This window comes from Equus quagga, chromosome 9 (genome assembly GCF_021613505.1).
Source record: "Equus quagga isolate Etosha38 chromosome 9, UCLA_HA_Equagga_1.0, whole genome shotgun sequence".
NCBI classification, from domain to species: Eukaryota; Metazoa; Chordata; class Mammalia; order Perissodactyla; family Equidae; genus Equus; species Equus quagga.
This window is the reverse complement of record NC_060275.1, coordinates 112,468,796-112,479,820: the sequence shown is the minus strand read 5'-3', so window position 1 is coordinate 112,479,820 and position 11,025 is coordinate 112,468,796. Positions and strand designations below refer to the sequence as shown.

At 49.8% G+C, this 11,025-nt stretch overlaps 1 protein-coding gene across 1 annotated transcript in view; it reads right to left on the bottom strand.

The window, feature by feature from the left end:
• Positions 1 to 661: 661 nt before the first annotated feature.
• DAP (death associated protein) overlaps positions 662 to 11,025 on the bottom strand; it is a 65,669-nt gene continuing 55,305 nt past the window's right edge. Inside the window, exons 3-4 of the mRNA XM_046671712.1 lie at positions 4,084 to 4,126; positions 662 to 2,632 (exon numbers count right to left, since the gene is read on the bottom strand). Of these exons, the coding sequence (XP_046527668.1) occupies positions 2,519 to 2,632; positions 4,084 to 4,126 (157 nt within the window). The 3' untranslated portion in view covers positions 662 to 2,518. The remainder of the gene's footprint in view (positions 2,633 to 4,083; positions 4,127 to 11,025) is intronic.

Sequence of the window (11,025 nt, the reverse complement as noted above, 5' to 3'; positions counted from 1 at the left end):
TTTGGCATTTCTGTCCTCCAACATTTACTTCTAAGAACGACTGTCCACCCTGTGATACTAAATGAGTAAGACCCTCATTCGATCCTCAAGTTAGTCAGGGAGACAAAGGCATGAATACAAACAGCAGCGCCCAGAGGAGACGCTAAGGGCTGAGGACAGGCCAGGGCTGCAGGTGCAGACTGGCCATGACTGCCACACCCAGGTTCAGGGCCGTGGGCTGCAGCCCAGTCCGCCCTGGACCAGTGAGGCCCTGGGTCTCGAGGTTTAATAGTTGTGATTATTTTCTCATAAGCGTTACAGGAGACCTTTGGATAAAGGTGAATATGTCTTGTTCAGCAAAAGCCACTCACAGCCACCCCTGGGCCTCCTACTACTAATTCCTTCTTAAGTCTGTCCCCAAAGGGCCTGCCTAGCACCGGGCCAGCTGCCAGGCCCAAGCAGGACGCTTTAATCAACTGTCTCAAGACTTTCCATTGTATGACATTTTAAAGTAGATGATTAGACTTGAGAGGCCCGGGGTCCAGTAGTTTGACTTTGTGTCTGGGAAACAATTTGTGAAAACACCCATCAGGTATGCGCATGCCTGTTCCTACAGAAACCATCTGGCAAGCCTGGTGAAATGTAAAAGAAAAATCTCTGAAAGAAAAGAAAAAACAAACCATGAGAAGAAAGGCAGGAGCTTTATTATAATCGTTATTACTCTTGAAGTTGACAATCGATAAACTCATTCAGGAAAACATTTTGCTTCCAACGATCTCGAGCCCACAGACACACGCCAGACGTAGCTCACAGCACATGAACAGTGACTCTGGGGAACAGCATGGTGCTCCTGGCCCAGAGCTGGGAAGTATCAAGGATGCGTCTGAATTTCTGCAGTGAAGGGCACAACGGTCTGCACAGGTCAGCCTTAGCGCTGCCTGCTCTGCACGTCTCTCCTCAGGGGCCGGCTCCAGGAGGAGTCTGCTTGCTCGGTGGGCCCACGGCAGCGCGGCCCACCCAGTCTGCATTGCTAAAAGCAGCGTCAGTTTACACCACCATCTCAGCAATTAAGAAATACCAGATGTGACAACACGGCACCTTGAGCGTTAGACCTGGCTTCCGCGAGTCGGTGAGATGGGAAACCAAACGTTGCCCTAGAACTCGAAGCAGTGTGCGCTTCTCCCTTAGGGAAGAGCCAGAGGTGGGTCTGACTAGGTCTGTACCACTCTTACCATTGGGCAGACGTGGATTTGATAACGGCATCAAAAGGCTGGTGGGGGGCAGGCTGCTCCTGGCACCACTGCTGACCGGCAGCAAAGGCCGCTGCTGGTAAGCAGACAGCTGGGGCCCATCTTTTCCAAAAGCATCTGCTCCGGAAGAAGTTAGCATCTGAGTCCACGAGCCCTCCGGCTCTTCAGGAAAGCAGGCACTATAGAGCTGGGAGCCAGCAAGCAGCCCAGGGCGGCTCTGGGCCGGAAGTGCGTGCAGAAAGGGGAGAATGATATGACGTGCCTGAGAGGACACGGGCCCAGGCAAATGGCTCTCGGGCAGAGGAATCTGGACAGTCTGACTGATTGACAAACAGGCTTTTCTAGCTCAAATGGAATGTGGTGTTTCTACTGTTCCCTAGGGAAATAAAGGGCAGGTTTTCATCTGGTCTCTCCGGGATTCAATGCTTTCACTCTGCTGTTCCAGAATTGGCTATACGTCTAATTCCTCTGCCTGGTCAGTGATCACTTCCAGAACTCAAAGGCAGCTCTAGAGGCGATTACTGAAAAAATGTAGGATGGCCTTGGTTTTCCAAGTGGAGCCTGTGTGGATGGTTAGGCAGGGTGGGACGTGGGACCCATTCCAGAAGTACCCACTTTGGGCAAACTACCTACATTCTAATTTTTCAGCACAACGACTCCTGGAACAAAAGGGCCATTTCAAAGATGCGCGCTTTTCCTTGGCTTTCCTGGGAGCGCTGGGGTCGCCCTGGGCAGTGAGCCCTCATCCCAGAGGGACGGAGGCAGGCTCAGCGTAGCTGTTTGTTTCGAGTCTCCCCTGCTCCACCTCTGACACCTGCCCTGTAATACGCACCTGCCCTTCTTACCCTCCCCTAGGTGCTAAGACTTGTCCTGTTACTAAGAAGCATGAGTCCATGGCGCCTTTCTGACCTTCCTCTTATCCTCCCATGTCTGTGCCCTCTGGCTTTTAAGGCCACGGGGAGGGACTTGGGCCATGGCTGAAATGGAACTAAAGCTAAATTCTGAACAAGTTCATTTTACTCAGGGTGTGGCCCGTTCTGCTAATGACACTTTTGGGGCACAATGATCCTCATAAGGCACCAGCCAGGACTCCCACAAAACAAAGTTTGGGGTCTGATCTGTTTCTAGTTTTAGATATGGAAATTTAAGGCAAAGGAAGGGGCGCTTTGCTTTGTCTTAGATTTCCCAGTGGAGCAGGATTTTGAAGACAATGCCAGTTCTCTTGCCGGGGAAACACCAAAGGTCGGGGCACCGAGGCGCGGCTGGTGAGGGTGCTGTGTCCTCGCCGGTCACTTGCGAGGCTGCTGGATGTGCTGGGTTCTTGGCGAAGTGTGCTTGTCTATGGAGGCGTGGGGCTTCTGGTGAGCCACCTGGGCGGCCGCCGGGGGGAAGTCTTTGTCGCCCTGTCAGGAGACACAGAAGGCACTGGCTCAGCACAGGGGACAGCTGGGCTAGTGCACGAGCAAGGCCCCAACCCAGCGTCCGCCAGCTTCCTTGCAGGGTAAGGGTGGGATGGGGAGTCTCTCGGCCGGTGGAAGCCTGTCTCCTGGGCCTGGAGGGGTCCTGGAGCTCTCTGGGGAGCAGAAGCAGGCACTGAGGCCCACGTACCACCCGGAAGGGAAGAATGCTCACTGTCTCTGCCTTCAGGTGACCATGAGATCAGGTCACCATAAGATTCCCTGGGCACTAACTGTGTTGGTGGCTTTCTTAGGCTAGAAGTTTTCTTGTGATCTTTTGAGCTGGGGGCAACACAGGATCAAATGCAGGGTCTTAAATTCAGATTTGCCACCACAGTGGTGAGCTGGGCCCGGGACCCCAGTCGGGAAGGAAAGGCATAGGGCAGGGCCAACAGCCGTGAGACAGAGCCGGAGTCAACCCAGAGTCTCAGAGAAGCCACCTGGCTGTTTTCCAGGGAGGGACTGCCTTCTCGTGCTGACACCGCACATGTGGCGGGGGCTAGGGACCAGCCTCCACTGGCAGGCTGGAGACGCGGCAGGCTCATGCTGAGCCAACCGGCGTTGGGCGGCCTGGGACCTGTGTGGGCATTTCATTTCCTTACATGTAGTAGATGTGCCACCTGTCTGTCTGAGGGTCTCTGGATGGCTGTGGTGAGCTGTCCCCAACAATGGCATTTCCTTTACACGTCGCATGCTAAGGGCTCAAATGTACTGTGAGCCACAGAAGTATGGCTGGTATCCGTGTGTCATCCCCAAAAGGGGAGTTTGCTGGTGGGAGGTCTGTGGTTAAAATGAACTATTGGGTCTCCCCAGAAGAGGGGGCTGCTGAAACATAAAGGGTGTGACCTGACTTTAGGGGTCAGCGCACATTTTCTGTAATGGGCCAGATAGTAAATATTTTAAGCTTTGTGGGTTCTACTCTCTGCCTCAACTGTTCAGCTCCGCCACTATCACGTGAAAGTGGCCACAGATGATACACACATGAATGGGCGTGGCCACATGCCACGAAAACTTCATCTATGGACACCGAAATCTGACTTTCATATAATTTTCACGTCATGATATATAATTCTTATTTTGATTTTTTCAACCATTTAAAAGTGTAAAAACATTCTCCACTCACAGGTCACCGAGAAACACTTGGCCGGTGGGTGGCTGGCCGACCCCTGGCTGAATATAGGAGAAGGGGGTGGGTGAGGCAGGAGGAGAGGAGGCGTTCCAGCTCACGCATGCGCCCCCTGTTGACAAGGTTTCATACACGCCTAAGGAAGACACACACTCCATGGACATGAGACAACTCAGCCACCAGAGCCCGGACTGGATGAATGGGATTAACAAAGACAGAAGGAAGCAAGAGAGTGCACGCTGAGGCCACGTTGTGATGACATGGCTCTTACCCGGGCGATAACACCAGAGATGAACACGGTCGGTTTGGGCGGACTGGAAAACAAAAAGGAAAAAGATGGGTCAACAGAACAACTCGCAGGATGGGGACACAGTGGGCACCGTGAATGCGGACGAGGCTGGCTTCAGGGAGTGGAACAAAGCGACCCTGAGGAGGAGGGGGAAGCGGGAAGCACACCTCTTCCCGTGTTACTGGGCACAGGACACGGTGGAGGCCCCCGTCTCCTGAGGTGACTTCAGACAAGAGCGAGAGAGGAAAAGAGGCTGTAGCAAACAGCAGGCGAGTCGCCGAAAAGCACTTGCTCTTTGTTTTTGTTTTTGGCTCATCATCAAATTGTGACTGTGGGCAAGCCCAGCAGTTTCGGCTTTAAGAGGTTATGGACACGGGTGCTTCTCTGAAACAGGAAAGAAGCAGGGTCACGCTGGATGAACACGGAGACTCCAGCCAAGGACCCTCCCCGTCCTGCAGGCTGAGGGGACCCCTTCCAGAGTCCTCCCGGAGACCATGGCTTCTGGCCGCTTCTACCAGGTGAGATCCCAGAGCCAATGCAAAGCTCCTGGCCCCTATGAGACCCCAAGTATTAAAAATGTAAGGCCCATGTAAAGCTATTGCCATTTTTAACATCTTAAATCATACTGAGCTCGCCCACACTGTCACCAAAGCTGAGGGGATGAAATACAGGGCCACAGCATTACACGTTCATTGTTGAAAAGCAGACAAGCCAAAACACGTAAGAATCACCTGTAATTCTTTTTTTGTTTAGATTGGCACTTTAGCTAACATCTGTCGCCAACCTTTCTTTTTCTTTTCTTCTCCCCGAAGCCCTCCAGTACACGGTTGCATACTCTACCTGTAGGTCCCTCTGGTTGTGGCATGTGGGACACCACCTCAGCACGGTTTGACAAGTGGTGCCAGGTCCGCACCTAGGATCCAAACCTGTGAAACCCTGGGCCGCCGAAGTGGAGCATGTGAACTTAACCACTTGGCCATGGGGCCGGCCCCCGAGTCACCTGTAATTGTGCCACCAGGAGGTAATAACTGTTAACACATGATGGATATCCTTTCAGTCTTCCTTTCTATGGAGAGACAGACACACTTGTTTTCTTATTAAATTTCTTTTTTTCTTACAAAAAGAGGCATATTGTTTTGTAATCTGCTTTCTATACTTAGGAAGGTGAGCATACTTCCATGTTATTATATGCTTTTCTACGCATTTTTGTAATGGCTGCATGTGTCAGTTTAAAAACGTCAGAACAGAGTTCCAGGTAGTACACAGGTGTGCACACCTCTGAAAGGCCTCGACCAGAGGTGGGGAGACCCGGGAGCAATAGGCAAACGCAAGGCCAGCCTGGGAGGAAAGTGCGACAGGGGCAGCTCGAGGAGGTGGACAGTTCTGCTTGTGGCCAGTCTTGCTGGGCAGACAGCGGACTCCATCCCGCGAGCTGCCGGCCCGCCCCCACCAGCTCTGCTGCTCTGCTCGGCTGCTGGGGGTCCTTTGAAGGAAACCACTTGTCTTAGCTTTGTTTTGCTGCAGGCAAAAGTCCCAGTATTCAGAAGGTTCACAGTTGACAGCCAAAGAGTTTAGCAAAAACACCTGAAACTACCCCAAGTAATTTCTGTTTACTCCAGGAGATTAAGAAACTTCAAATCTTACTAAGCTGTGCAGAAATGTCCCCTACGTGACCTTGGTTTTATTTAGCTTTTGACATGTGGTTAACTGGGTTGGATTCCTTTTCTTTTACTACAAATATGATTTGGCTACAGGTTCAATAGCCAGCTGGAGATGGGTGAGCTCAGCTCAAGCGTGAGTGCCCTGTGTAGGATGACTGGATTCATCCGGAATGCCAGCACGTCCTGCTACGCTGCTCCACACCCACAGGCTCGGCCTCCAGAGTTGTCACCACAAGGGTTTTCCACCCAAAGCTTGGAAACCATGTTTTGGATTCTAACATTGTATAAATGTTTTGCAAAGGAATACAGAAATGGTAGCACAAAAGGTTCTTAAGTTTTGAATGTTCCTTTAAAAATGCAGACAGAGCCTGAAGTCAGGATGGCTCCATTCTCATAACTAACTATGCAGCACCGCCTTCCAGCAAGGCATGGCCTTCTTTCTGGGCCAAGAGTGCACGATTACTTCAATCCTCTCCGCTTCGTATGGGTTTTGTAACCTAAGTCAAGGCTCCGAAAGGCAGAAATAGAGAAAGCTCCTTCACCTGGCAAGAACACGATGAGAAAGTCACCCACAGAGAGTGCATCTAGTCAGAATAAACACAAAATAGGGGAGATTAGCCACCCCCCATCCCAAAGTGAGCCCCAAAAGATGGCAGAGGAAGCTTGGGTCATTTTATATATATGCATGTAAATATATATTCTTTTTCTTTACATATATATATATGTATACAATCATTGTTGAAAAGCAGACAAGCAAAAAAAAAGTTAAAATCACTTGTAATTCTATATTAGTATGTGTATAAAACGCACAAACACACACATTTACACACAGAACTGGACTATAGGAAAACTGCAACCGAATCAGTCGATCATGCTTCTCGCTAACCCCTAATCTTCCAGAGGCTCTGACCCCTTGACACGTCGTTACTTAAGCTGTTGAGTCACACCACTCGTTGGATCCCATGAATCAAGGGAGAGCACATCAACGACCAGCAGGTGGGCTCTGAGTAAGGAACATGCTTCTGACAACAGTTGGGGTGATGGGTTGGGGAGAGCTGGGTGCTGGCTTGCTTTGTGAGCCAGATGTTTATGGTACGTATGTTCTGTACAAAGTGGCTATTTAGGTTTGAGATGGGGGGATTTTTGAAACATCATACCTGGAATTTATGAACCTCTTCTTGGTTAGGGGTGAGAAAAGGGAACAAATGACAAAGTTCCTAGAGCAGTGGCTTCCAGGGTCATGCATATACCCCAGGCGGACCCTTTGCAAAGAAATATGGCAATGGTAAACATGAAAAATTGTAGAAATATTAAAATTTTATATTAACATACAGGTTAAAAAATAAGTTAATACTGGGGCTGGCCCCGTCACATAGTGGTTGGGTTTGGTGTCCTCTGCTTTGGCGGCCCAGGTTTGTGGGTTCGGATCCTGGGTGCAGACCTGCACCATTCATCGGCCACGTGGTGACCCACATACAAAACAGAGAAAGACTGGTACAGATGTTAGCTCAGAAACAATCTTCCTCAGGCAAAAAAAAAAAAAGAGGAAGATTTGCAACAGATGTTAGCTCAGGGTGAATCTTCCTCAGGGGGAAAAAAAAAGTTAATACTAAACAATTAAGAACTAAGAGTTCAAGTATCCTCTTTTCAAACCTCTCTTTCTGGTATATGTCTTAAAACACATTCTGTATCTTATCAGTGCATACCCGTATCACACATTTACTGATGGGCAGCAGCCAAGACACCTCACGTGCTGTTCTAACACTGTGGGTCCCACCGGGGTCTTCAGGGAGCTGCACAGGAGTAGGGGAGAATGCGGCCCAGGAAGTTGCTGCAGCCACACCAACCCCGTGTCCTGGCCATGGGAGCCTCCATTCCTTCTGCTGGATGTGTCGTTTGTGACCGGGCCAGGTCAAAGGGACTGAGGATGGAGAGGGTGTGCACTTGCCCTGTGCGCACCCCCAGAGGCTGAACCTGGCCGAGGAGCAGGATAGTGAGCTGGCTTCTGGGACAGCCAAAGCCCTGTGCATTCCTCCGCCCAATCAACCTGGGGCAAGGAGGGGGCACTGGTTAGATCTCAGAGACGTCATCTGCACCACTGCTCCCCAGGGCCTCCAACTGTGGGGACTGATGAGAAAAGAGGGGAAAGCCCTGCAGACCCAGCTCGTCCGAGGGGAGGGTCTTGCCTTTAGATTGCACTTTTTTTTTATAAAACAACATTCAGGAATTGTGGACCTGCGTCAGGTCTGGGCAGCTCTAGGTACACAGCCCTTCTGAAGACAGTGTGAGCTCTCCCCTCCCTTCCCTTCCCAGTCTGCTTTAAGCCCAGCTAGCTCAGCAAACAACTAATTTTTTAAAAATTTTATTTATCACTTTAGCCATTGTTAATTGTACAATTCAGTGGCATTTAAGCATATTCACAACATTATGCAACCATCACCATTGTCCATTTCCAGAACTTCTTCATCATCCTCCACAGAAACTCTACCGATTACGCAGTAAGACCCCACCCCCTCCTCCCCAGCCCCTGGCAACTGCTCCACACTCTGTCCCATGCAGTGAACTATTCTAGGTCCTTCCTATAAGGGGCCCACACAATACTTGTCCTTTCATGTCTGGCTTATTTCTCTTAGCATAATGTTCATCCATGTTGTAGCAGGTGCCAGCGTTTCCTTCCTTTTTAAAGGCTGAATAATACTCCGTTGTATGGCTCGACCACCTTTTGTTTCTCCAGTCATCCACTGATGGACCTTTTGGCTACTGTAATTAACGATGCTGCGAACATGGGTGTACAAGCATCTGTTTGAGTCCCTGCTTTCAATTCTTTCAGGGACACACTCAGAAGCAGAACTGCTGGCTTCTAAGGTAATTCTGTGTTTAACGTTTTGAAGAAGCGCCAAACTGTTTTCCACGGCAGTGTCACTATTTTGCATTCCCACTAACAGTGCACAAGGGTTCCAGGTTCTCCACATCCTCTCCACTTGTTATTCTGGTTTGTTGGTAGTAACCACACTAACGGGTGTGAAGTGCTATCTCATTGTGGTTTAGATTTAGCAACCAATTTTAAGAATCAGCTTCCTTGCAGTAAGGAATAATAAATATCAATCTGCATTGATCATTCATTCAAGGTCTTTACAACATAAAATTCCCTCCAGAAAGGTCTTCTTCTCTCCTCTAAAGCTGAAAAGGCCGTAATCAACTATAAGGACATATGGCAGCATCCGTGCAAAGATGGCAGAAGGCTGGCCTCTGGCCTCCCGTCTAACAGCAGTATTTATTTTCACGCGGCTCCGACTGTGGCGGAGCATGTGTGGCAGGCTGTCCTCAGGCTTGGCCAACGGCCCGAGCTCAATGCCTTTTCCCATCTACAGTTAACAGCATCTTAAATTGGTAAACGACTGTTCATTACATCTATATAGTGACAACTTTCTAAACTCCTTTGAGATACGGTAGCTTAGACAGAAATTTACAAACGAGACACCCTGACAGAGTCCGCTCGCAAAGCTGTGTTTGCTAAAACACATGCATTTTAAATTTCGTGTGGGTTCCATGCGAAGCATAACCTACATTCCCAAGAATCTGTAAGCTGTGATGTGGGCTTTAAGGACTGACTTAATCTGATGAAAGTCATCCTGACAGATGTTGTTTTGAGGATGCAACATTGCTTTCTCTCAGGAAACAGACAGTGAAAAATGTCATTCCTGCCCTCCCCACATCTTCAGGCCTTTCCAGGTTTTTAAAACCACACATTTAATTTAAAGGAGCTGCAAGCAAGGCAGAATTATCAGGGATTAGAGGCGTGTAATACCTCTTATACCTCAGCAGAAAGTCTGCAGCTTCGTCACACCAGGCCTAAGCAGCCGCCAAACGCTCACGGACAACACGCTTCCAGTCTCCTGGGAGGGACCACGTCAAAGTCTTAACAGGGTCATTCATCCTGAACGAAAGCTTCCTATTATTTATTTAATAAATTTTCTTGAGGAATAAGGTGTATGCCTTATCAGCCTTCCAGATGGGCAGGATAAAATGTCACAAGGGCTCAGTGAATGCCTGACCCTGTGGAATGCAAACTTGGGACTGAGCTTGATGGTCCCATCTTTAATCAAAGTCTCCAGGGCTGAGAAAATATTTCATATTTTTAAAACCCCCCTGAATTCTAAAACAGCAATTATTGAAACAAATTTCAATATATTTATTTAACTCAGTATATCTAAAATACTGCTAGTCCAACATGTAATCGATAGAAAAATTACTAAGATTACATTGTTTTTTTTGTGTCCTAAGACTTCACGACCCAGACTACTGGCACAGGTCCTGGGCGATGGGAGGTGTTCTGCCCAGCTCCGAGGGACGAAAATCGACCGTCCCAAGCACTGGGGCTGGAGGCGAGCCTGGCAGTGACCTAGGCCAGCTTCCCTCCCATGTGTAATGCCAGCACAGCCCATGTGCAGCCCACGCCTTTGTGCTTCTGCAGACAAGGGGCTCGAGGGCCCTTGGGTGGCCTCTGCCATGTCTACCAGGTGACACGGTCTCTGGTTCCTTGCACTTTGTCCAGTGTCCCCTTGCCAAGTTGAAGACCTCTTCCATGGGACAGCTCTTCAGTGTTTGAGGAAGGCCACGACAGGCCACTGGGACATCACTTTCCCAGGCTAAAGGGCGAATTCCTCCCCTTGTCCATTCCAGTGTGGTTCTAGAGGTTTGCCAGAACGGCAGCAGACACTGCAGACGTGCCTGCGCTGCCCAGACCTCTGTACGACACGTACATTCCCGGTCCAGAAACACTGATACTTCTCTTCTTGGGGCTACAGAGAGCAGTCCAGCCCGGGGAATGATTCTGGGCTCCCTGCCCAGCTAACCATCTTCCCAGGACTGCAACTGAGAGGCAGCGTGGTGGAGCGGTCTGTACCTGCAGCCCCACACCAGCCCGGCGCTCCCAGCTGATTGTATGCACTCCTTTCCCTTCTTCCCTTTAACCCGGGGCAGGGGCACCGGGTCCCCTTCGCCCAAGACTAGGCTTCTATGAAGTGAGGGCTTCACTGCCGCCCGGCGGGTCGGCCTCTGCCTTCCCAAGCACCTGACAGGGATTAGGGTCACTTAGTTATCGGGTAGGAGCATTTCGGGGATGGAGAGACACACACAGCAATCAGTAAGACCAGGCATACAGTCAAATCACCGATCCCATTCAGAGTAGTCAAAATGGCAGCAAAGGCATTACCGGAAAGTTCTAGTTAACAGAATCATTTTCATGTCAGGAGTTTTTTGG